Source organism: Nothobranchius furzeri, chromosome 3 (assembly GCF_043380555.1).
Source record: "Nothobranchius furzeri strain GRZ-AD chromosome 3, NfurGRZ-RIMD1, whole genome shotgun sequence".
NCBI lineage: Eukaryota > Metazoa > Chordata > Actinopteri > Cyprinodontiformes > Nothobranchiidae > Nothobranchius > Nothobranchius furzeri.
The window spans coordinates 45,010,645-45,037,911 of NC_091743.1; the positions used below are offsets into that span (position 1 = coordinate 45,010,645).

At 42.0% G+C, this 27,267-nt stretch overlaps 2 protein-coding genes across 2 annotated transcripts; both read right to left on the reverse strand.

Annotated features, from left to right (window-relative positions):
- Window positions 1-6,408: 6,408 nt before the first annotated feature.
- On the reverse strand, window positions 6,409-18,300 carry LOC107385799 (zinc finger protein 678). The gene is made up of 3 exons (XM_054748772.2): window positions 18,012-18,300; window positions 17,760-17,872; window positions 6,409-12,050 (listed from the first exon to the last, which is right to left on the reverse strand). The coding sequence occupies exons 2-3, from the start codon at window positions 17,767-17,769 to the stop codon at window positions 10,204-10,206; spliced, it is 1,857 nt and encodes a 618-aa protein (XP_054604747.2). The 5' UTR covers window positions 17,770-17,872; window positions 18,012-18,300; the 3' UTR covers window positions 6,409-10,203.
- A 2,935-nt stretch (window positions 18,301-21,235) lies between these two features.
- bhlhe40 (basic helix-loop-helix family, member e40) lies at window positions 21,236-24,258 on the reverse strand. The gene is made up of 5 exons (XM_015959912.3): window positions 23,961-24,258; window positions 23,816-23,879; window positions 23,630-23,737; window positions 23,209-23,332; window positions 21,236-23,086 (listed from the first exon to the last, which is right to left on the reverse strand). Exons 1-5 carry the CDS (start codon window positions 24,035-24,037, stop codon window positions 22,257-22,259), a joined length of 1,203 nt encoding a protein of 400 aa, XP_015815398.3. The 5' UTR covers window positions 24,038-24,258; the 3' UTR covers window positions 21,236-22,256.
- Window positions 24,259-27,267: the final 3,009 nt, after the last annotated feature.

The window sequence follows — 27,267 nt, forward strand, 5'->3', positions numbered from 1 at the left end:
GCCACATTGGCGTTCATTTTCCCCATAGCATCTAAAAAGCATCTAAAAGAGATTTTATATATATATATATATATATATATATATATATATATATATATATATATATATATATATATATATATATGTATGTATGTATATGTATATATGTATATATGTATGTATATGTATATATAGGGTTAGGTTAACCCAGACAATAAAGTTCCTGTATGCCGCATAGCGGAACTGCCTATGGCGGAGGTCGGCAACCCGCAGCCCTGGAGCCGCATGCGGCTCTTCCATCCATCTGATGCGGCTCTCTGTGCTTGTAAAATAATGAATGGATATTTAAATAAAAAGCATTATATTTTACTGCATTAATTTTACATCTGTATGCCAATTCTAAATGTAAAGATTGTCTGCGTAAACCTGAACAGGGCACCGGGTTGACGCGTCACACTTGTGCGTAATCATAGGCGCTTTCTGAGCTGAAGAGGATGTGAGATTCTGGGCTTCTCCTCAGACAGGCTCCTGGATGTGTTGCCACATTGGAGACAGGAACAAGCACTATTCAGCCAAAGTTTCATAATCAGGGAACATTTTCTAAGTGACAAGTCTCGCTTCAATCTGAGGAATCTTCCTGCATGCGCTCGGGTTCTGCGACGCGCTCCATGCCCCTCTCCTCATCTTCAGCTCGCTGTGTACCTTATGTAGTACCTGCTGACAGTGAGCTGCGCTGAGCAGTGTCCAGCTCAGATGTTCAGATGGGAATCTTTTCTTGAGTGATTTAGCTACATCTGTGATGTGCATAACGAATAAAATGTCAGTTTGTCTGCATGTGTCGGGGTAATTCTTTCTATTCTTATTAGTTTAATTACAACAATCAAACGTGACAGAGCCTGGATTTGTATTCTGAACAGTCTAAATATGTTTTAAAAAGAAACGTATGACAAAAGTGGCGCCTGCTCAGTAAAACCACCAACAGGGTGAAAAATATCTAAATATTGTAGGCAGAGACGGGCTACAACTTCTGGATCCATTTTATATAAATTGTTTTATTGATTATCGTCTTATGAAAGATAACTTTGACATACAAGTGCAACCGGTACTGGCTGCTGTCACCTGTTGTGAGCAGCTCTCTGCTGTCTGAGGGTAGGCCCCGCCCACAACGCCGTGGCTGCTGTGGCTCCCAGTGTTTTCTTTACTGTGGGAAACGGGTAATAATGGCTCTTTGATGGGAACAGGTTGCCGACCCCTGGCCTATGACGTTCTCCTGGATCCCGGATGTCAACCTCTGCTCTAAGGTCATTCCAGATTCGTCTGGCCAGTCTCAATGCACCTTCATTCAAGATGTACAAATCCATGTGTGGCAACAGTGATGTACAGTTCTGTGGTTGTTGTTGACAGCATTTTTATTCCAGCGGTGTTGCCATATTTCTGCACTTGTTCACAGATACACCAGCTGGGTGACTGTGGAGGACAAGGTCCAGGTTGAGGTGATCAGGGATGAGACTCATCAAGTCAAAGATGAGACTAGGTTCCCGTGTTAGACATATTTGTAGAAGCTGTTGGCACTCTTCTAGCGTCAGTCTCTTTATAGCCTGTGAATGCAAAATCACACTTTTAAATTGTTGTGCTTGGCTAATGGACTCAAAAAACTTTCAAATACTACATGTTACAGGCATAAGGACCTTGAGTGCTAAATGTTTGGAATAAAATGAAGGAAGTACATTCACAAAATCTTTCTGTGTATTCACTGTGGCACAATGTAACTCATTATGTTGGATGGAGCGGAGTATGTTATGAATACGTTAGAATAAATCCACATGACATTTCACACATTCAAAATCGGGATAATCATACAGATGAAATAATTGGACTTGTAATGGAGCAAATGTAAAATAAAGGCTTTGCTTTTGGCATTTTTTGTGCAAAGTTATGAGTTAGTAGTTAGATATGAACGCATACCTCTTCCACTGCCACCAACTGTTGCCGGAGTTGTTGGACCCTTTCTAAGTCATCCCGTGTAAGCTCAGCGAGCAGACCCCCACGGGTTCTAGCTTGACCTCGAACTCGACGTCGACCTTTGACACGGCTGCCTCCATCCTGCTCTCGGCTGCCGCGGGTTGTTGAAGCTGTGGCTCTTCCGGCCCTGGATCGTCTCACTCGGTCTCTAGGTGCACCCCTCATCCTGGATCTTGGTCGGGATGGACCGGGCACGGGCTCGTAGTCCGTATCGGAACCAACAAGACTTTCATCAGGAAAGCTCTAAACCAATCTGCAAAACAATATAACTTATATGCTAATTGATAGCTTTTTTTGTAATGCTATAGTTAGCAATGAAGATGCTCGTAATGCTACATGGAATATAACTTACTGGTGGAGAATCCGGCATTGCGGGAAAAAAAGAATTTGCTGGAGTCAACAGGTGCAAAGCCGGCAGTTGCTTGGAAACAGAGCGTGCACGAGCACGCTCCACGCACTGGTAGAGAGGTGCGCATGCACATTTTAAAGAACGTTGAGTGGGCGGTTCTTCAGAAACATCGATTACTACACCTTTAACTATAAAAATCTTAACCATTTGTACATCTGCATAGTCTGTAATGCCAAATAAGACATTTTTCCCAATATGACGGAAATTCTTCAACTGCATGTTTTGAAATCAAATCACACATTTGACAGCAGAAAGATTGGACACAGTTGCAGCTCCAGAACAGATGAACAGATGTTTCAGGATAATCAGAACAAAACCTGCAACATACATCAATATCCTTTTTGAAACGATACTTGATAAAGGCTTTAGTTGGATAGATTTTACGTAGTAATTTTAATGAAATTTCTTTAACTTTATTAGTTATCAAGTATTGATTAGGAAGAAGCCATACTCTTTTTCAGTCTACGCTGTCAATAAATCTTTCCCAGTATGACACAACATAAGGAGCTGTTATCATTTCCTGCTGAAATAGAGCTCTAATTACAGAAGCATATTTTACCTATAGCTGTATTTAACGCAGATGAAAAAATAACTGTTGATGGTTCGGTTTAGGATGTGATGGAAAAAGCACACAAATTCCTGATATAGCCCCAAAAACTTTGGTGTAGCCTCTTGAGGAAATAGGAAGATTAGATTCTAGTAAAAATTCTTCATAGGAGAAGAGTTTTCCATCTTTATTAGCTGAGCCACATGCGTAATGTTATTATTAAACCAGTAGTCTATAAATAGACTTATTTCTGTATAAAATGTCTTCATTGTTCCATATGAGATTTCTGTGGGGAGAAAAATTGTGCCTGTAGATTAGAGTCCATGTTAAAAAAGCTTGGCAATGAAAATCAGAAATCTTGATTGGGATTTTATTTCTGTCACAGTTCCATGTTAAGAAAAAGTTTAACCCACCTAGTTTAGATAGCATGTGGAGTGGTGTAGCATTCCAGATAGAATTTGGATTTTCTTGTAGATGTTTCAACCAACTAATCTAAAATGTCTTATTTAGAGTATTAAGTCAAAAAAATGCAAACCACCTCCATTATATGCATTCATGAGAACAGATTTCCCCAGTGGCCCCCAGACTCTGGACCTCTCTCCCCCTGAGCCTGAGATCAGTGGACTCAGTGGTCTCCTTTAAAAAGCAGCTGAAAACTCAGCTGTTCAGGCTGGTTTTTGTATGACCTTCTTCACCACCCTCTTGTCATGTTTTGAGGTAGGTGTCTAACCCAAGACATACAGAATCAAGCACGGAGACGAGGTAAAAGAAGAACAATAATTTATTTAAATGTGGAGATGAACTGAAGGCGTACTGGAGATCCAGCGGGAGGACGAATCCGGAAGCGGTAACTAGAGGGAAACCAGAGGTGAGTAATGGGAGTTGTAGTTCAGAGGAAATGTTTGTGGGCGGAACTTACGATGAGGAAATTCGGGATGAATGTGGAGGGGAGATGAGTCGGGGTGATATCCAGAAGAGACTTGTGATTATCGGAGTGGGTGAGTGGAACGGACGAGGCGGATGAGGACGAGGCAGAGGAGAGAGAGCGTGATCGGTGGAGAGCGGGGTGGCTGGGTGGAGTAGTAATCCAGGCAACGAACCGGTGAATAATCCTTTGACTCAGAGACGGGAGAGGGTCCAACGATGAGGTAAGTCTGTGGGTGAGTATCCAAACAGAGAAACGAGCTCAGGTTAAAACGAGTTTCAAAAACAAGCCGAGGTTCAAAATCACTGTGAGGCTAGAGTCTACCAGGCAGTAGATAATCATCCGGCGTCGAATGAGGATAACCGTCCTCCTTTTAAAGCCGCCCCGCTGATCAGTCTGATGCGGATCAGCTATGCTCCCTCTCCTGCAGGTAAGAACTCAGAGATGATTAGATGATGGGCAGAGTACTCACCCCAGCTCATGACACCTCTCCTTATTCTGCCTTTCCCGGGATCCACTGGTTTTCCTCTTTCCTACCCCCCCCCCCCCTTCATTTTTAATCACAATTTTTATTGTCATTTTAAATAATTTTTTTTAAATCTTTTTTTTTGTTTGTAATTTTTTGTTTTTGTGAAGCGCTTCGTGACTTTTATCGAGAGGCGCAACCTTTGTAATGGTTTGCTAACCAGCTGGGAATATCAACAACAAGTCATACAAGAAGTAGCTGAGCGTTATTAGAACTGTTGCTAAGTTGTTCGCAAGGTGTTTTTTTGGATAATTAGAATAAAAAGTCAAGAAGGTGGTCTGACAAGTTGTTAGGAATAGTTACAAAGTAGTTGCTAAGTGTGGGAGTGTCATGGTTTTAGGTAATTGTTTGACCCACATGCAAACAAACTCAGGAGACAGGATAAGTTTAACAAGTTTATTTAGTCGATGATGTAAAGTTGGCTCCAGACGTCGGAGGTGTGGCGAGTCTAAAAGAGGAGGAGCAGCTAAGGTGGTTGGGCAAAGACAGCAAATATAGATGTACAGATTACTGAATGGCTAGGGAGGAATAGAATCGAGGGTCCTGGAATCGATGGTTCCAATACACTGGGGAGTATGCTGAGAAATTAATAGAGGTCCAGGAATTGTTTTCTTACGGTTGACAGTGAAGAGCGGAGCAGGTGACGCGCGGCAGAAACTGAGCTGCTGAAGAGAACTGAGAGCAGGATGGCGGTGGTGATACGAGGAGACTTGGGAGCCAACGCAGGGGATTTCCAGGAGGGCGAGGTTTGGAAGAACGAGCCTTAATCGCAGGAATCAGGGAAACCGGAGGCAGGTCATTAAAGGGACAGAACAATGAGTTAGAGAATTAAATCTGAAGACTCTTCGATCAAGACCTCAGGGGCTGGAGGTTACCACAAGGTGCAACACCACTCTGGCAGTGTGTGTTTGGCTTCCAGTTGCTTTTATCCATAGTAGTTGATGAGTAATGAATACATCAGATGCACCAGCAGGTAAGCACACCTCCTGGTGCATCTGATGAGTAGAGCGTCACCAGGGTGCCCTCGAGGCCAACCTGTAGACTCAAGGGAAAAAGAGACAAAGGTGAGAATGAGCAGAACTGGACCAAAGACCCTGACAGGGAGGTGCAATGTAACTCAGGAGGGAAGAAGAAAATTATCAGCTCGTTTTGTTTATGTCAAGGATTTTATCAACAACCCAGTGCCTGCAACCAGAGAAAATAGACAAATGACAGACAAGCTACAATTTGCAAAGTGGAGGCAGAAGCAACGAGGCGACTGCCCCGAGCTCCTGAACTCCCAGTTTATTTATAACAAGAGATAAGAAGGTGTGTGTGTGTGTGTGTGTGTGGCTTCAGGGAATGTGTGGGTGTGTCTGAATAAATGAGCATGCATAGAGTAGTACATATTACATTCAGTTAATTGCATCAATGATCAAGAAATAATAAACATAACATTTCCATAACAATATAATTGTTAAAAACCCAGATCATAGTTGTAATTAAAATTTGATGAATTGAGCAGCCCTGGATTGAACTGGACAGATAAGGGTGTGGCTACAGAAAAATATAATCAGAGAGCCATCTCTACACTCTCAGGGACACACGGGCAGTTCGCTTTGGCTTAGAGGTCTGCAGTTATACCCGTGGGGAACATTATTCATGTACTACTTTTTATATTTGATAGTTAAAACTGCTTTAATCTTTAATTTTGTCTGGTTTCCTTCTCATTTAACAAATTTGGCAGAATCAAGAGACACAGATTAAATCTTAAAAACTCTCACATTTTATTATCTTTGTTAAGACAGAAGCTTAGGATTCGTCACTTTCTGAAGTCCCGACAATTCACCCTGAAAACGAGTTCTCTGGACATAACACAAAAAGTGAGTTAAATTTACAGTTTTTTCTTTTTTGTTGTAGATCTTTTTAACCAAACCTGGTGACTTAAAAACGTACATATTTTATCATCTTGGTTAGGATTGAAGCTTAGGATGGAATCTGTGGAAAAAATGAGACTTGACTAAACAAGACAGCTTTATTTATGTAGCACATTTGCCAAACAAAGGCAACTCAATATGCTTTACAGTAGGGATGTGTATTTTTGAAATTCTGGTGATACGATACACATCACGATACAGGGGAGACGATACGATATATCACGATATATTGCGATACATTCAGTCAGACGTTACAAGCAATTTTTTTTTTACTGAATTTATTGTAAGAATGTTCAATAAACAGTCGAAACTGATACGTAACATGTTTAACATGAGGTATCTGAACCATGATGGAGGGATTTACATTTCAGTGGTAGAAACAAAACCCGCTGCACACTGCTGCCAACTAGCGGGTGGCGATTGAATTGCGCAAAACGAAAAGAAAACACACAAATGTTTGCATGTAAATTCTTTCAGGAATTAGATACACGGCTTTTGAATATCGATGTAATAATCGCAGGAAAAAATATCAGGATATATTGCCATATCGATATTTCCGATACACAGCTTTTGAATATCGATATAATATTGCTGGGAAAAATATCACGATATATTGCCATATCAATACAGGTGCTGGCCAGTAAATTAGAATATCATCAAAAGGTTGAAAATATTTCAGTAATTCCATTCAAAACGTGAAACTTGTACATTATATTCATGCAATGCACACAGACCAATGTATTTCCGATGTTTATTACGTTTAATTTTGATATTTATAGGTGACAACCAATGAAAACATCAAATCTGGTATCTCAGAAAATTAGAATATTCTAAAGGCCAATGAAAAAATGTTTGTTTCTCTAATGTTGGCCAACTGAAAAGAATGAACATGAAAAGAATGTGCATGTATAGCACTCAATACTTAGTCGGGGCTCCTTTTGCCTCAATAACTGCAGTAATGCGGCGTGGCATGGACTCGATCAGTCTGTGGCACTGCTCAGGTGTTATGAGAGCCCAGGTTGCTCTGATAGTCGTCTTCAGCTCCTCTGCATTGTTGGGTCTAGCGTATTGCATCCTCCGCTTCACAATACCCCATAGATATTCTATGGGGTTAAGGTCAGGCGAGTTTGCTGGCCAATCAAGGACAGGGATACCATGGTCCTTGAACCAGGTGCTGGTGGTTTTGGCACTGTGTGCAGGTGCCAAGTCCTGTTGAAAGGTGAAGTCTGCATCCCCATAAAGTTGGTCAGCAGCAGGAAGCATGAAGTGCTCTAAAACTTCCTGGTAGACGGCTGCATTGACCCTGGACCTCAGGAAACAGAGTGGGCCAACACCGGCAGATGACATGGCACCCCACACCATCACTGACGGTGGAAACTTTACACTGGACCTCATGCAACGTGGATTCTGTGCTTCTCCGCTCTTCCTCCAGACTCTGGGTCCTTGATTTCCAAAGGAAATGCAGAACTTGCTTTCATCAGAAAACATAACTTTGGACCACTCAGCATCAGTCCAGTCCTTTTTGTCCTTGGCCCAGGCGAGACGCTTCTTGCGCTGTTTCATGTTCAAGAGTGGCTTGACACACGGAATGCGACACCTGAATCCCATGTCTTTCATGAGTCTCCTCGTGGTGGTTCTTGAAGCGCTGACTCCAGCTGCAGTCCACTCTTTGTGGATCTCCCCCACATTTTTGAATGGGTTTGTCGTCACAATTCTCTGCAGGGTGCGGTTATCCCTAGAGCTTGTACACTTTTTTCTACCACATTTTTTCCGTCCCTTCGCCTGTCTGTTAATGTGCTTGGACACAGAGCTCTGCGAACAGCCAGCTTCTTTAGCAATCACCTTTTGTGTCTTGCCCTCCTTGTGCAAGGTGTCAATGATTGTCTTTTGGACAGCTGTTAAGTCAGAAGTCTTCCCCATGATTGTGGTGCCTTCAAAACAAGACTGAGGGACCTTTTAAAGGCCTTTGCAGGTGTTTTGAGTAAATCAGCTGATTAGAGTGGCAGCAGGTGTCTTCTATATTCAGCCTTTTCAGAATATTCTAATTTTTTGAGATACCAAATTTGGAGTTTTCATTAGTTGTCACTTATGAATATCAAATTTAAATGTAATGAACATTGGAAATACATTGGTCTGTGTGCATTGCATGAATATAATGTACAAGTTTCACGTTTTGAATGGAATTACTGAAATATTTTCAACCTTTTGATGATATTCTAATTTACTGGCCAGCACCTGTATATTCTTACATCCCTACTTTACAGCAATGAAGGACTAAACAAAAATGAACAATAGAATTAGATATAAAACACTGAAGACTAAAAGTAGAAAACACACACAGTCCTGTAGGCTGCACAAGTAGACGAATGAAGGACAGAAAAGTTACATTTTACAGGTTTTCAGCTAATAAAATAAACTAAAAACTACCAGTTCTAGTCGCTAAACCACCCACATAGTGGGAGACAGACTTGTGACAGAATTAAAGTAAAATCTGTCTCACATGTCCAGAAACAAACAAAGTATAGCCGCCATCTAAGGACTTTTATTATATAATTATGCTCCTTACACTCCTTCGGTTCAGCTGCGAGAACTCCAGACAGCCAGTTCTGAGGACTGTCGTCTAGCTATTAGCTATTTCAAACTCATCCGGAAGCTTTGTGCTAAAAATCATTAGCTTGGAGATGTTTATTAATTTTTTTGTTCATCTACACCAAGATGTGTTAGATAATATAAAGTAGTCATATCTAAATCCCTAGGTTATATTTTGTTAACTTAAATCATGGAGATACAGCTCTGGGTAATAGCTGGAGACGGGGTTCTAGCCCTCCAGCTACTGTGGATGTGCTCAGTTACCTGGAGGTAAACAATAACATGCAATGGGTCTATATTTTATTGTGTTTTGTGAAAACTGAAGCAAAGGATGGAATCTGTGTATATAAAAATGAGATTTATAAAATATTATATCATTTTAGATACACCTTTTGCTAAAAGACATTTTTGTGCTAAGGATCCCAAACATTGCTTTTACTAAAAGAAGAGAAGTTGTGCTTTTAGGTGCACTTTTAAGTCAACTAAATGTTATATTAAACCCCATTTTGTTGAAGGAAGCCTAGTAAGAAGTCACTCTGTCTGTAACCCCCTCAACCCTGACCCTAACCCTACCACCATAACACTTAACTCATTAACTGCAAATTTTTTTTACTGTGTGGGCCCCTGCACCGTGAGAACAACCATCCCAGCTCTAAAGCCTATCTTCATCTGTGTACGTCACACATCATGTGATCAGGAAGCAGAAAATCCATGTGTTAGGAGATCGTTTTGGGCCGTTGCTGTAAAAAAAAGTGAGGCTCAAACCGGAAAAGCTTCTGCCGATCACAATTCAACAACGAATTCTGAAAAAACGGATAACGCTTGAAATGCGCGGATTCTTCCTGATCTTAGAGGTGAGTCTACTCTTTGTTTTGTTAGTTTTGAGGTTGGCATCATCCTAGCGCGCAACGTTCTGTGACTCTTAAAAAGACAGTGAAAATGCTGAAAAACGCTGGCAGCGGAGGGCTTTTCTGATCAGGAAACGGCTGGCAGTGAACGAGTTAAAAGCAGTGTAAAAACACAGAAGTCTAAAATACTTGACACAACTGAGCATGGGTCAGTCGGGAGCACAAACAACCAACCCCCACCCCCGAAGCAGAGATCTGATGAAGTACATGTTTGAAAAGTGCAGAGGTTTTTGACCCTAATAGCCATACATCAGTGATGTCTTACTTGAACACAAAAATACTGATTGCTTGCAATCATTTAGGTATGTACTGTGCCCTGTTGCCAGGGAAAGTACACATAGTCACTTTAAATTTGTCCACAGAGCTCACAAACAGAAGGTTTCTATCCTGTGTGGACACTCATGTGCTTGAATAAAATTTTCTTTTGTCCATATCTTTTTCCACAGAACTCACAAGCAAATGGTTTATCTCCTGTGTGGACTCTCATGTGAGTGTGTAAATTAAACTTTTGGGTAAACCTTTGTCCACAGAGCTCACAGGCAAAAGGTTTATGACCTGAGTGGACTCTCATGTGACGGTTTAAACCAGAATTTTCGGTAAATCTTTGTCCACAGAGCTCACAGGCAAAAGGTTTCTGTCCTGAGTGGACTCTCATGTGACTGTTTAAACCAGACTTTTCAGTAAATCTATGTCCACAGAACTCGCAAGCAAATTGTTTCTCTCCTGTGTGGACTGTCATGTGGCTGTTTAAACCTGACTTATGGTTAAATCTTTGTCCACAGAGCACACAGACAAAAGGTTTATGTCCTGTGTGGATTCTCATGTGAGTGTTTAAATTCGACTTTTGGGTAAATCTTTGTCCACAGAGCTCACAGACAAAAGGTTTCTGTCTTGTGTGGATTCTCATGTGAGTGTTTAAAGTCGACTTACGGGTAAATTGATTTCCACAGAGCTCACAGACAAATGGTTTATGTCCTGTGTGGATTCTCATGTGATTGTTTAATGTTGACTTATGGGTAAATCGATTTCCACAGAGCTCGCAGGTAAATTGTTTCTCTTCTGTGTGGACTGTCATGTGGCTGTTTAAATCTGACTTTTGGGTAAATCGTTTTCCACAGAGCTCACAGACAAAAGGCTTCTGTCCTGTGTGGACTCTCGTGTGAATGTTTAAACCTGACTTATGGTTAAATCTTTGTCCACAGAGCTCACAGACAAAAGGTTTATGTCCTGTGTGTAGTCTCATGTGAGTGTTTAAAGTCGACTTTTGGGTAAATCTTTTTCCACAGAACTCACAGGCAAAAGGTTTCTGTCCTGAGTGGACTCTCATGTGACGGTTTAAACCAGACTTTTCGGTAAATCTTTGTCCACAGAGCTCACAGGCAAAAGGTTTCTGTCCTGAGTGGACTCTCATGTGAGTGTGTAAATTAAACTTTTGGGTAAACCTTTTTCCACATAGCTCACAGACAAAAGGTTTCTGTCCTGAGTGGACTCTCGTGTGAATGTTTAAATTTGATTTTCTCCCAAATATTTTTCCACAGTCACCACAACTAAATGATTTTAGTTCTTTCTGGACTTTTCTATATGAGTCTACATGTTGCTTAAGTCTAACAGATTTCTTATTAACCAAAAAGCTGGAAGACCTTATTGCTGAATGACTGGTTACTCTCATATGTTTCTGGAGGGACTGCTTGTCATGAAATCGTTCACCGCACTCAAGACAGCTAAAGGATATGTTGACAGTCTTAACACCTGACTCAGAAGACTTTTCCTCATTCCAGTCATGGTCTTCGTCTCCCATTTCAGACCCAGAGTCTGACATCCCAGAGTCTAGATTCATATCATCATCTCCACTAACTTCAGTCTCTGAAGAATCAGATGTTTGTTCATGAGGGTTCAGATCTGGGTTCCTGCTAGTTCCTGCTCCTCCACCAGTTTCTGCTGTCATCTGGTCAGATGAGCTGCTGGTTGGAACATCTCTGTCTTCTATTTGCTGCTGATGAAGCTGTGAGACCAGATGTTTCTCTTCATCATCCTCACGCTTTATAGAAACAGCACAGAAATGAAACCTGGCAGAATCAGTCTCCTCCTTCAAATGGAGATGCTCTCCCTTAAGACTGGTCCAGAGTTCCTCCTTTTCCTCCTTTATGTGGAAGTGTTCTGGGTCCTGCTGGTCCACAACAGCACTTTGTTCTTCAGGATCTTCTTTAACCTGCACAATCTGTTGAAATTCTGTAGGAAACAGAAACACATAAGGTGAATTACCAACTGCTGTAACTTTAAATTCACACATATGAGATTTGTGTGATTGCAGGGGTCTCCAACATGTTGGTCGTGAGCTACCGGTAGCTCTTGAAAGTCGCTGGCCTGGAAACAGCCGGTGAGCCGCCCAGCCTGACTTGTACTTAACAAGGGACAGATTTCTAATTTGATGGTAAGCCTTCCCCAGTTCTCGTAATATCTAATGTAAAATCAGCATTTTATGGAAGTAAAATAGAATCTGATTATTGCACAAATCTTTCGGCAAACGTGTTCTACTGGAAATATGTGGAATGGATTAATTGTTTAGGTTGCAGCGCGGATCCCCGTTTCTGATATCAGCGGCTGCAGCTGCAGGTGCTTCTAAAGACGAAGTGACGTCGGTCATACAGACCTGGTTTCGGAAAAATATCCTCAACAAAATATTGTGGGCGACTGTAAAGTCCTATCTGCGTAAATATGTCGTTAAAGCAAATTAAATGCCCTTTGCTTATTAACACAATTAACAGGCTTCCAAAGTCTGGACATCTCCTGTGATTTACGTAGTTTCAACAAATTTCCCTCAACACAGTTTCAGCTGATTGTCCCGTTTAGGAATAAAACAGGATTTTTAAATCTCTCACTCTGCTCTGTGTTGCTCATCCGTCAGACCCGCTGATCCAGAGGCAGAGAAAAAGGTTAAACCTCCAACCCTGCTTTAATGTCGTCAACAATAAATGCAGCAAAGCATTTATTGTTGACGACAGGTTAATCATTCACAGAAAGTAGATTTGTTGTTCATTATCTGAAAGTATCTGATTAGTTAATAAACAAAATATTTTGTTTAGGTTGATTTTCAGAATCTCACTATCTTCCTTGTACATTTTTATAATATTGATGTTTTGAAATATAGAGAAATCAACTAACATAAGCATATTCACACATGGACTTGAATACATCGTATGGCGGTAGCTCTTCTGTACTTTCATTAAGTAGCTCACGAGCCCAAAAAGGTTGGAGACGCCTGGATTAAAGCTTTAAGTTGGTGAAATCAGAAATGACTCAAATTACAGGAAATCTCTTTAGAATTGAGAGACTTTTTCTTGAGAGGTGAATAAAAAATGTAGGCTTACTAGTTCCAGACCAACAAAAGCCTGTGTTACTCTGAGGTTCAGGTTATGTTATTGACAAAAATAGACAGACATAGACTTACAAATATATACAAAAATAAAAAATACAGTTTGAAGATTAAGAGGAATTCTCAGCGTAGCACAAGCACAAAGTGTAGATTTGAAATTTAACTCACAAAAATTAAACGAAAACTAAATAAGACTTTCTGGTACCCATCACTGTGCACAACACAATCATGCTATTATTTTAGCACTTTCATTTGTATTTGTTCCTTTAATTGACTGTTATAAACACTCAATGGTTTACTTTGTGGCTCGACCAAGCCCCCATAATACTGGTATGAAATTGAAGCCAACACGGAAGTGACAAAAATTGCAGTTTTTAGGGATGGGTACTGAATTCGGTACTTTTTAAGGTACCGACCGAATTCCATAGTAACGACCGAGCACCGATTCACGTCATTTGAAACGGTGCCTCGTTTCGGTACCCGTCCTTCACAACGAGAACTTGCCAAGACAGCTGCGCATGCACAAGAGCGTTATGTCGTCACTCGCTGCGAGCGAGTTGTTAACAGAGCAGCATGGTAGAAAGAACGTACACTAACGCTTGGGTCCACTTCACTAAATGTGATGGGTAACTGGGTGATGATGAAAACAGCGACAACGATCTAAGTGAGACATCCTCGTCTTAATCTGCTCCGGTAGGTAAATAAAATATTTAAGATAACGTTAGCTTGATATGTTAGCTTCCATTGCCACCGTTGTTATCAGCTAATGGTGCGTTCGCTTTTTCCTCGGAAATTCTAACTTCCCAGTAGGAAAAATCAAATGAGGAAAGACGGCAAAAGGAATGAAGATACACAGTAAATTTAGTTCACAGTAAAGATGTTTGCTTCAGTTTAATTATCAGCTTATAAAACTACAAGGACGATGTTAAAATACAAACAGTTGTATGTTATTTATCGTGATATTTATCAAATATTGTTATATATTGAGAAAAATATATATTTAATTATAAAAGAGAAATAAAATAATAAACACTCAAAAGTATCGAAAATTGGTACCGTTAAGTACCGGTATCGATTCCTAGGTACCAGGAATTAGTACCGAATCGATTCAAATGTCAAAGGTACCCATCCCTAAGTTCCACCCTCATCCGCTGGGGGCTGGTGTCAGAAACGAGCAAATCCTCATAGATTCCCATGTTAAAAATACCAATTTCACAGCAGAAATAAACATGTTTACAGCCTGGTACCAAAACATGTTTTAGGTTTAATTGATCTAGTTTACACTCATGACAACTCTGAGAGGGGTGCATCTTTTGTCACTCTTCTGTTTAAGTGTATTAAAAGCCTAAAAAATTCTGTATAATTAATGAGCATCAGACCCACGTGACCACAGAGCTAGCTCTGGGGAAAGGCCTCGGTCTGAGCCTCGGTCTCGCCTGAAAACTGTTCCGCCATTTTCAGTCTCTCAACTTAGACAATTAGTTGTGCCGTTTGTGCGTTCTTTTTTGGATATTATTTGTGCAATTGTTGGACAAAATGACTTGCTGTGGCATTAATTGCACTAATAGAGCGTCCAAGAAGTCTCCACTTCATTTTTTTCGGTAAGTAAAATTATATTTATGTATTTTAGGTCACTGCCGAGCTGAGCTTGGATTTTAACATGTACTGAAATTTAAATGTAATAGGGTAAACCCCAGTGCATTTAGCATAACGCTGCATTTTAGAAAATGGGTTGAAATTTAACATGTTGGTGGAGCTGGGTTCCGACTATCGGTATGGTCCCCTCCCCTCAGCGGCAGCTCGGCGCATCTCTGACTCAGAAGCTCCGGTGTTGTGCACAGGTTGTAGCTAGGTAGCTACCTCTGTTAGCTTAGCTCCCACCTCCACGTTAGCTTTGGGTTCCCTTGTAGCTACATCGCTTAAGTTCGACGCGTGTCGTCATTTGATCCCAGCCTTACAAACCCACCTTCAGCTCCACCTCTTTTCCCTTTTTTGGAATTGTCTGGGCTTGACGGAACCTGTGACACGGTCAAAATGGCGGTGGTGATCCCCCTACCATTTTGGCACAAAAACTGGAGCCTACGGACATGAATTGTCCAGTATATATGTTGATGCAATCAACCAGTTGTAAGACTGGCTGGCTGGTCAATTAATGTAGCGTTATGGTTTATGCTCTTTTATGAAAGAGGAACCATTCAACATATTAATTTGTGATATTAATTTTATTAAATTAATAACCAAATTGTATAGTTTTAAGAAGACTCAAAGGTTGTTTTCATCGATAAACTGACGATAATATCCGTGTGTCTGTGTTTCAGTTCAATGAAGAAACCAGTTTGAAAGTTAAAAGTTTTAATTCTTCAAATTAAACTAATGATTTTGAAATAACACGCAGAGGAACATCAATCAACATTGGCAACTTTGTTGAACAATCTTTAACGGTTGATATTGTAAACTTGCTCAAATAGACCTTGTGGTGAATGTGTGAAGATTGAACATGAGGTGAGCTGAGTGCGTGTGTGCATCTGATTTTGCTTTAGGAAGAAACAGGTGTCTGAGTGAAAAGTGATGGTTTGAATAAACTTAGGTTTTGTTGGAAAAGATGCATCAAAACGCTATCTCTCGTGGACTGCCTCACCGTATTCGGACACTCTGTTGGACCCGGGACGTCACCTTAGGATGATGTTTCATCCAGGGCACCTTGGCTGGCAAAGAAGACAAAGATGCGCCACGAACCGGTCCAGAGTTGTCCTCGGTACACGTTGATGGTAAAGCGTTTTGTCGATGCGCTTTCTTAAGTTTAGTTTACTCAGAAATCAAAAGACTCGAGGCGAGTCCACGTGAGTTGTTGCAATTCAGCTGTCCTGTCTGGCTGACAGGAATAACGGGAGGGGGGGGGGGGGGGGGGGGATGAGCCGATAGGCTCCGTCCCCCCTTTAGCGTTTATTCAGGTCTTTCTTTCGTTGTCAAGCACCAACTGAATCATGAGACTGAAACTTACCAAAAGCCTTTCTCTTCTCAAAGCAAAACGTGTGCGTCAGCAAATGTGTTTTGGAGTTTACTGTGAGAGCAGATGTGTGTGAGTGTGTGAAGGTCACCACTAAAACATCCTCAGAACATTATTCAATTAAGCATTGATTCATTAGTTATTATGATTACCCAAAGCATAATAATCATTCATTTGATTAAAACACATTTATAATGAGCAATGTGATAATAATGATTCTTTTAACAACTTAAAATAAAGGGAAGAAAGTTTGTTATGTTATGACTACTGTTCCATGAGAACACATCTTCTGGCGCTGCAGGTGGCAGATGTTATGGTTTCCAGCAGACTCTTGCAGACTTCATGTCTGCAAAAGTCTCAGTCTGTGGGTGAAAGTTCTCAGCGACCCAGCACTTGACCCAGCCGAGTCAAATGACCTTTGGCACAGAAAACCCATATTTCCTCACGTTACATTGTTCAGGCTTGTGTTCCTGAGCCCAGGGTCCCTTATTAAAATATGGAATATCAATCCATCCATCCATTTTCAGCCGCTTATCTGGGGTCGGGCCGCGGGGGCAGCAGCCTAAGCAGGATGGCCTAGACGTCCCTCTCCCCACCTACTTGGGCCAGCTCCAACGGGGGGGGGGGGGGGGGGGGGGGGGGTCTACCAAGGCGTTCCTTGGCCAGCTGAGAGACATAGTCCCTCCAGCGTGTCCTGAGTCAGGTATCCTTCTGGGTGAACGTGCCCAGAAAACCTCACAAGGAGGCATCATAATCAGATGCCTGAGCCACCTCAGCGGCTCCTCTTGATGTGGATGAGCAGCGGATCTACTACAAGCCCCTCCTAGATGATGGACTTTCTCACCCTATCTCTAAGGGAGAGCCCAGACACCCTGTGGAGAAAACTAATTTTGGACATTGTTTCCACGATCTAGTTCTTTCAGACACTACCCAAGCTCGTGACCATAGACGAGGGTGGGAACATCAAACCGGTAAATCAAAAGCTTCGCCTTCCGACTCAGCTCTCTTTTCACCACGTTGTGAAGACAAACCTGCTGACATGTCAGCTACCGAGTCTGATAGAGACAACCCATTTAGTATAAGGACCTGAAACCCAGTTCATCTCATTGTTGGACATCAAACTAGCAACCAGGGTGATTTCAGCCACTCACAAACTAGATCCATCTTTCCTAGAGAAAAACTTAATGACATACTAACCAAGATGTTTTAATTGTTTTGCATTTTTCATTATATTTTTTATTTTTATTCAGGTTTTTAATTCTAATTAGGTTCAATTGAGCCGTCTTTTACCATTTGTTTGATCATTTTAGTAAACAAAGATAAAATTCTATCGCTGCCTCCTCATCTTGAAGTCCTGCTGTGTTAAAATCAACATTAGTTCAATAGTTCAGAAGTTCTGGAGCTTCTCTCCTCTGAAGAAAGAACATGTGAGGTTTGGACCGAGCTGCTGCAGCAGACTAAAACCCAACATGGACATTTTTTAATGATAACACCTCATGGGAGAGGTACTGTAATGTCCCACCATGCAGTGATAATATATTAATTCATTCACCAGTACCTGTGTCCATGCTGTCCAGGTCCAGGTGGTGAAGAACACACGATGAATCAGTCCCAGCTGATGGATGATCCTGAAGTGGTAGCAGGTTTTCTTTAGCCGTGTTTAGCTAACAGCTGCAATAGAAACAAAGCAGGCGAGCTGATTAAAATGCTGCTTCAGAACAACGCAGGAGATTAAAGATCCAACGGTTCTGGCCAAAGGAACAGCAGCAGATCCAGAGGGCAGGAAGTCTAGAATAAAAGCTTTTCTGACCCACAACCTGATTCTGGAGCTCCGATTGTCACGAAGACCGCAGAATATCTTCTCCGGTTCTGGAAAGAACTCCACCAAGTTGTTATTGAGGAGAAGAAAATTTCCACAGCCTGGTGAGAAGATTTCTGCAGCAGCAGCAGTTAGTCGCTTTAGCTGATCAACTCTCCCAGAGACTGAAGAGAAGACATTTTAACTGCAGAGCCTCAAATGTTCTCCTCACACTCCAAAATAGCTCTGCTAGCAGCTTCCGGTTTCTGCTTCTTCTGGTGGTCGATGACCAGCGTAAAGGTGCACTAGCGCCACCTGCTGGAGCAGAATAAAACACACGTGTGTTCAGAATGGGACTAATAAAACACATAACATGTGATACCTTCCTCAAACAATTACTTAAAGAGCAAGTCACCCTCAAATCAACTTTTTTGTTGATCAACTATATGAATGAGTGTCTAATTGCTCTGTAGACACATTCAGTCAATAATTTGGCACTTTAGTTAATCTTAGTTAAAATTTAAACAATCTGCCTAAAACTGTCAGTGATGCACCGTCGTCAGGCAAAAACTCAGCACTGCATTTGAGTTTAAATCTGCCATCGCGATTGGCTAAGAGGTATACTATGATGTTAGATGGTACATTATGATGTCACAATGTCGTGAGTGTGTGTATTTGTTAGTGGCTCCACCCTCTTGGTCTGCTAGGCAACAGCATTTGTTGCATTTTTCAAACAGGAAGTGGGAGTTGAGTAAGAATCTGGCAGGGGTGACTTGCTGTGGAAAAACAGTCGCATCTCAGTTTAAACATTAACAAGACTAAAGGCATGTTCTTTACAAAAGGTAATAAGCCCCAAAGGTCTGATATTTTAATTAAATCCAAGTAGATTGAAATTGTTTCAGAATTTAAATATCTTGGGGTTGTGTTAGATTAAAATCTCAACTTTAAATCACACATCAAAACGTTAATCAAAAACCTAAGATTTAATTTGGCAAATTTGAGAAACATCCGACATTGCCTGTCAATGGATGTAGCAAAAATCTATTTACACTCCATGATTCTGTCCTGTCTCTCCTACTGTGCTGGGGTCAAGCTAGTCACACAGCCATAAGACCATTAGAGTCACTGTATAAAAAAGCTTTGACAATCATAGACAAACAGTCTATGCAGTATCATCACTATAGAATCATGGAAAAACATAATCTTCTTAGCTTAGAAAATTTTACATTGTTTTTTAACCTATGTGCTGTTTTTAAAATTTTGCATGGTCAAGCGCCTTCCTCACTGGATCAGTTTATCAACTTTGGCTCTGAGGAATCTATAAATTATCCACAAGGATTTCATCTTGTTTAGACTGGTTACATTACTTTCCGTCATTCCGCTTTTGGACAATCTGCCTTTACTGTGAAGGCTGCAGGTCAGTGGAACATTCTGCCTGATGCAATTAAGACCTGTAGCTCCATTGGCACTTTTAAAAATCAACTCAAAAATAAACTTCAAATTTCTCTGAACTGTAAGCACTGAGGTCTCAAACACACTTCAATACTGTTGTGTACTTATAGTGATGTGTGTATTTTTATTGTTTCTGTAATGTCTTGTTGTATCTTCTGAATTTTGCTTATTTGTGCATTTGCAGTGTTTTATATTGCGATGTACAGGACTGCAGATGGGAATTAGCTTCAAGCTAAATCTGGTACAATGCATCAAATTTCAATATTTATGCTTAATATTGTACATGGTCCTTAAATAAACATAAACATTAAGCTCCAATCATTTCAAATTGGATTCTTGAACATGACAATGAGTTGAGTTGACTGTACTACAATGGCCCCCACAGTCACCAGATCTCAACCTGATAGAGCAGGGGTCCTCAATTATAATGGTCTGAGGGCCACTCACGAGAGTGTGTGTGTGTGTGGGGGGGGGGGGGGGGGGGGGGGGGGACTGCTGCTGTTTGGATCGATTGCTGGCTGTAATGCACATAACACACAAGCTTGCAGTATAAAGCAGGACAACAACTGTCCCCCTCCAGCTCGGCTGTGTGACTGCACTAACTTGTCCTGTGGGACCCTCACCATGTAACCCTCATGTCCATGCTGTCTCTGGAGCAGCAGACAGGAGACAAGATCTCCTGTAACTTAAAAGCTTCCTCCCAGTTTCTCTTTAAGCTGAATTTAACATCAGTTTATCTTCATGAAACAAAAGAATAAAGTGGAACAAGAACTTCTATCTTCTATTTCTCTCTGCTTTTAACTTCTCCGTGTCCCTAAATAAAAGAGACAGATGATTACGCTGCAGCTGCCGTCACTCACCCCGCTCCCTCCCCAAGACCGGATCTCCCGACATCACAGCACTCGGTCTGACTGAGCGCTTCCAGGAGAAATAATAATGAACTTGCGAAAATAACAACGTGTGTTTGGAGGAGTGTCCTCCGATCCTCTCTCTTGTGTGAGCAGACAATCTCTCTCTCTCTCTCTCTCTGACTCTCTCTCTCACTCACTCACTCCTGCAGAGTCTGATGAATACATTTAAATTAAACCTTCATGTAGTATATTCAAAATGCAACAATTTAGAAGGATTTCAAGCTCCTCTAAGAACTCAAAATGCTGACTCCTACCTGCCAGCTTCCTCTGAAGTAGAAATGGAAGCCCGCTCAGTGCCATGCACTACCGCCACAGGGTGGCGCTATTGTTGCATAAAACCAGCAGACCTGTGCAGTTATTCTGACATGTAGCCCCAACAACAAAATACTGCTGAGATTACACTGACGGACTCCTGGACCCCTCAGGGAGACGAGGTGGGCGATTAACACTCATGACGCAGACGTTTTTGTTTTCAGTATTACTTTAACTTACCGTCCAGGAAACAAGCAGCAGGTGAAGGTGACGTGTGTTCCATATTGATGCCCATTCAAGTATGTCAACTTTAAAGTTGAGTCACTACCACAAAGCTGCTGAATTATATCTGTTAAACCTCTAAAGCAAAACATTTCATAGCTTCTTATTCTGCAAGTGCTCGTGATTTTGTACCGGTGAAACAAAAAGACTAGACAAATAAACTGATTTCTAATGTCCGTCTCAAACCTCCATAGAAACGCTGTAGAGTCTAATTACAGGCTGTAATCCAAAGCGTGCTATTGATTTACAGACACTGTGCAGCTTATGGCTTATATAAGTGTTATGTAAGTGCGTGCTGAGGAGCTGTCAGGATAGCTGGCAACAACACGCTCAGGCAAATTCAACAAAGGGGCAAATATCTTTATTCATACTCAATAATACTTTATCTACAAAATATGTACAACTTTGTGTTACATTGGAAAATAAAAACCCCCAAAGTACCTCTTTCTATACAAAACTATTATTTTCTTGGAGATTTACATTCATGCTTTTTGCTAAAAACATTCATAGCAAATCGGTTTAAATCTCTTATTTGTTGTCAGAAGGCAGGAGCCAGAGGTCAGATAAAGCCCGACCTCAAATCAACATTTGTGATGCAAATCTACAAACTGCTACTTCCTGCAGCTATACAGATTACCTCAGCGTATCAAAAATAAAAAATGTACACGTGTTACAGAGCAAAAGAAGAATTACATTACAGGTTCTCCGTCTGAATGCAAAAACTGCCACGGGATGGGCAGCGACACCCTGAATTCTCCGAACTTGGCAAGTTCCTGCGTTCAACACAAGTGAGAGGTGGGAGGGCGGACGTCGCTGGTCAACGGGAACCGAAAACGTTTGTTTTGGTAACAACATTCTAGTCTAAACGGTTTGGTGCCAACAACTAAAGGCAGATCATTCATTTCCAGATCTAAAGCAGCATCTACAGGGGTTTTGTGTGTGTGTGTGTGCGTGTGCGTGTGTGTGTGTGTGTGCGTGTGTGTGTGTGTGTGTGTGACAACAAGGTAGGTCCAAGTGGTTCTGAAAGGGGGAGTTCTTACATTCTGGGCTTTTCTCTGACATTATTTAACTACCTGAGAGAGGACAACTATAGAACTTAAAAATAAGTTTGTGCTTTCTTCAAATTGACCACCGTGATGGTGTCTGAGAGGCGTGCAAACTGATATGAACCTTCACATCGGCCCCCACTAAAGCCCTGTTAGAAGTCCGGGTTCCGACGGCAGACAGTACTGTCCTCTATGGTTCTACTCCAGGGGTCGGAGGGCTGATGGCACTAACTACAGCTGTGGATTTACCAGTGTGCTTCATTTAACCCTCCATCAACATTCAAAAGGTGAGATTCTGACAGGAAAACACAGGCTTAGTCTTTGGTTTCCACGTTCATAGGAGACACCCGCATTAAAGCCAAATCTGGTGGGACGACTGGGGATCCTGCCCTCGGGGACATCACCAGAGATGAGGGCAATGCCTCGGGGGGTAGGCTCACCGGAGAGCCGCCCATGCCTGGGTACATGACTGGCATGCCCCCGGGGTACCAGCATTTTTCCAGCATTGGTAGGTACGCTGCTGCTGCTGCAGCTGCTGTTGTTGGGGGGAGGAGGTAGAACGGGAGGCAGAAAGGAGGCTGGTTTGTGGAGAAACTCATGTAACTGCCAGGAGCTCCCGCCGTCTGAGTTGAGAGAATCTCATCCTCTGAGAAGTCTGCTCTCAATCTCTTGGCCCGAGGCCCATCACCCTCCTGCTTGATGGCTCCGGATGTCCTCTCGGAAGCAGGAGTCTTGAGATCTGCCTCCCTCCTGTAGTTCTCGGACCACTGTGCTTTGGGCTTGTCGTGTTCTCCCCCATAGCCACTATCAGTGTCTGTGTCACTGCCACTCTGCTCCCCATGGTGGCAAGTCCTCTGAATGACTGGAACACAGTTCTTGGCAGAGCCCTCCGACGACGACGCGGGCTGCCCGATGGGCTTTTTCACCTTGTCCGAAGCATGAAGGGCAGCCTCGTCTGGCTGCGGGCTGCTTTCATGATACAAGACTTCAGCTGCCACCTTATGGATGTGGCTGATGACGTGGGACGGAGTCAGGTCCCTGCTGCTCTCCTGGCTTGCCAGATAGTGGAGGACCTCTTTAGCGCACAGGTGAAAGCCGGAGCGGAACATCTCCTCGCTGCTCTCGACACCATCTCCGTGATCAGCTGGGGGAACAGAAATAAAGAATAAAAAAAATATGAAAACCCAATTTCCCGGAAAGGTTTGCTTGAATTAAGTGATATGCACGCTTAAACTGCAGGTGCATGTAAAAATAACAATGACTTACTGAACTGCAGGTCCTTCTGTAACGCAATGATCTGCTGCTGCTGCTGCTCCAGGAGAGCACTCAGAGCTTTCACATGCTTCAGAGTAAGCTCCAGCACCACAGCTTTCTCCAAATGACCCAGCGTCTAAAACAGGAAGACTGCCGATAAGCATGCTGATCTTACTTATGCAACACATTCTGCAGCTGAACAGCGGGTAAGTGGCCAGCACCGGGGCAGGCACGAGAAACATGTTCAAATCACCAAAAGTGTTACATTTGATCAGAAAACACATTTAGAACTCATATTTAGGCAATATTACACTAAAAAGTCATCAAATATTTGTTTTACTACTAAAAACGAAACTATTATCCACATTATTTTCACTACACTAACTGTAGATTTTGCAGATTTCTTCCTACATGAGGATGAAAAAAAACTCACGGTTAGTTTCAGATGTTCTGGTAACAAGTCCTTCAGCTGAGCGATGCACTCGTTGATCCTGTCCCGTCTTTTCTTTTCAATGAGCCGGTGTGGTAACTTGTGGGTCTCCTGGAGAGAGTTGGAAAGTTGTCAGACATTCAGGATCAGCACGTTGCAGGAGAACCATGCCTCCGCCCTAGAATTTACCTTGCATCCATTGCCATGCTTCATGCTCCTCCTGGGTTTGCACACATAGATGGGAAATTCCAGTCTTGGAATAAAAATAACACATACAATTATTTTAAATACTACTTTTTCTGAAGCAGAATAAAACTGAAGAGGTTTAATTTACCGGTGCATGTCGGGTAAATCCAGAGATGGGTGTTTGGGAACATAAGGAGGCGGTTGCGCACTTGTAATCCTCTCCATTTCGCGTTAATTTAAATAAATCGTATTCAAAATTAAATAAAAATAAAACCAGCAATAAAAGAGGTGAAAATGAAAAGCCAACGAGCGCGAGCGTGTTCCTGAAGGTGGAGCTCGGTCCGGTCGGGTCCGTGTGTGTGAGCGCTGGGTGGGTTTGTGACTACGTGTTAAATAAACCCTGGGACTGCAGGCACGTCTCTGCTACACAAACCGACTCCGTCACATGAGCCTCACGTGTTGGACGGCGCTTTCATATGGCAAGCCAAAACCGTCACAATACGCCACTTTCCCAACCCGTCTAGTTAAGAAATGGCGAAAAAAACGCCGTTTGATGTGCCAAGACGTCGTAAAATACGGCGAAAACTCTGCCAGAACGCCGTAATTTACGCCGTTCTGAACGGTCCCGTAGAACGCCCGTAAAATACGCCGTTTTTTCCGGACATTGAACGCCGTTTTTTACGTCACCCTAATCCCAGACGCGTTCTCTGTGTGGGTGGCGTAAAATACGGCGTTTGGTACGGACATTGAACGCCGCTTTTTTCGCCGTCCTGTGACATAAAACGCCGCTTTTAACGCCACTTTGTGACAGTTTTAACGCGTTTAAAATTCAACTTTACTCTCATTTATGCAGAGCCCTCCCCATGGGTTTCGCATCCACTTAATTTAAACTCCAGTGACCCAATGAAAGACAAGGAGGTTGAGGCAGCACTAATTCATCCCAGATTCGCCGGGCTGTCGGGCTGTGCGGACTACTGTTTTCTAATACAACTCGGCTCTGTTTCAACTAATTTCACTGTATTGAAAAAGCCTTGAAATGTAGTAATATTATCAACAATGTGTCAACATTATTATTTTTTCTGTCCACCTGTAAAAGGCAGAAACGCTGTTTCAGTCAGACCTGATGATTACTTAAAAGTGTGGCTGCCGTATCAGTCTGTCCTCGTGGCTCGTGAGTCCAGCTGAAACATCAGTGCTCTTTCTGTCCAAAACTCCATTCTTCTTAAGTTCATCCACTTTCAGTATTTACTATTGTGACTGTGTGTGTGTGTGTGTGTGTGTGTGTGCTGTCGCAACATCCCGATTGATGATGTGCCCTGGCTACTTAGCCAAGGCAGTGTTCCTTTGGCTGACTGGTTAGAGCGTATGACTCTTACCCGGGACTCTGGGGTTCGAATCCCGCCCGAGCCCTCGTTTATCCACCTGGCCACACTATTGTTTTTTTTTTTTTTAACGACTGTTATACTTGTCTTACAGGAGCACACTCCGTAAAGTCCTAAATTTAAAAAATGTGGTTTGTGGGAGAGGCTCATCTACTTTCTAAGGCTAACACTTTTAAACTCCTCTTAAGCACACACTCAACTTGTTAATAACTAAAAGGATTGTTCAATACCTGCTCAAATAAACAAGGCAACTCTACAGACTCGTGGATTTGTAAGTAGCATTAATGAAGAATACAGGATCATATAGAACAGAAATATGTAGATTTACAAGCAAACTACCTGTACAGGCACTGACTCTGTATGCCTTAGTAAACAGCCATTTACAGTATCGATGCATAAAATGTAAATAGTAGGAACTTGAAGTAATCAATTGTAAATATCTTTTCACTTGAAGAATGCCATAACTGTGAAAACCAGTGCAGATTATTATACATGTGCAACACTGTTAAACTATTTTTCAGTAAGATAATTGTAATTTTTCCATGTGTTTATTGAAAAGGAAAAAGCTGACTAATCACAGAAATAATGATTAGTTGATTAGAAACAAGTGCTCAACTAGAACATTTGGAATTTGTGTTACAGCAGTTCATGTTTTCAACTTAAATATCAAATATTACAGAAAGTTAGCAAATCGGTAGCAAGTATGCAGGTGCTTCAGTATTGTAGTGGGCATAATCATCAACAGACACGTTTGTTTTATAAGAGGTTAAAAGTAATTTGTTTTAACCAGCGTTTCAGGATCATGAGGACATTTTCAGTCATGTCTTGGTGAAGCAGCAATGAAAAACGTGTTTCTTGATTATGTAAATAAAAACATTTAAGAGCATATTTTAGCCAAGAAAGCTCATTAGCAAATTCTAGTTTAAGGCTTCTATAGGAGAACAACAAGCAGACATGTTTCAAACTTTAATTAAAGTGCTCTGATCCTGGATCTGGGAAGGTTCTGGAGTGGCTGGTCTGAGGAGCTGGAGAGTGATGATGGAGAAGCAAGACAGAACATCTTCAGAAGCTCCTGTAAGACAAGTATAACAGTCGTTAAAAAAAAAAAAAAACAATAGTGTGGCCAGGTGGATAAACGAGGGCTCGGGCGGGATTCGAACCCCAGAGTCCCGGGTAAGAGTCATACGCTCTAACTAGTCAGCCAAAGGAACACTGCCTTGGCCAAGTAGCCAGGGCACATCATCAATCGGGATGTTGCGACAGCACACACACACACACACACACACACACACACACACACACACACACACACACACACACACACACACACACACGCACACACACACACACACACACACACACACAGTCACAATAGTAAATACTGAAAGTGGATGAACTTAAGAAGAATGGAGTTTTGGACAGAAAGAGCACTGATGTTTCAGCTGGACTCACGAGCCACGAGGACAGACTGATACGGCAGCCACACTTTTAAGTAATCATCAGGTCTGACTGAAACAGCGTTTCTGCCTTTTACAGGTGGACAGAAAAAATAATAATGTTGACACATTGTTGATAATATTACTACATTTCAAGGCTTTTTCAATACAGTGAAATTAGTTGAAACAGAGCCGAGTTGTATTAGAAAACAGTAGTCCGCACAGCCCGACAGCCCGGCGAATCTGGGATGAATTAGTGCTGCCTCAACCTCCTCGTCTTTCATTGGGTCACTGGAGTTTAAATTAAGTGGATGCGAAACCCATGGGGAGGGCTCTGCATAAATGAGAGTAAAGTTGAATTTTAAACGCGTTAAAACTGTCACAAAGTGGCGTTAAAAGCGGCGTTTTATGTCACAGGACGGCGAAAAAAGCGGCGTTCAATGTCCGTACCAAACGCCGTATTTTACGCCACCCACACAGAGAACGCGTCTGGGATTAGGGTGACGTAAAAAACGGCGTTCAATGTCCGGAAAAAACGGCGTATTTTACGGGCGTTCTACGGGACCGTTCAGAACGGCGTAAATTACGGCGTTCTGGCAGAGTTTTCGCCGTATTTTACGACGTCTTGGCACGTCAA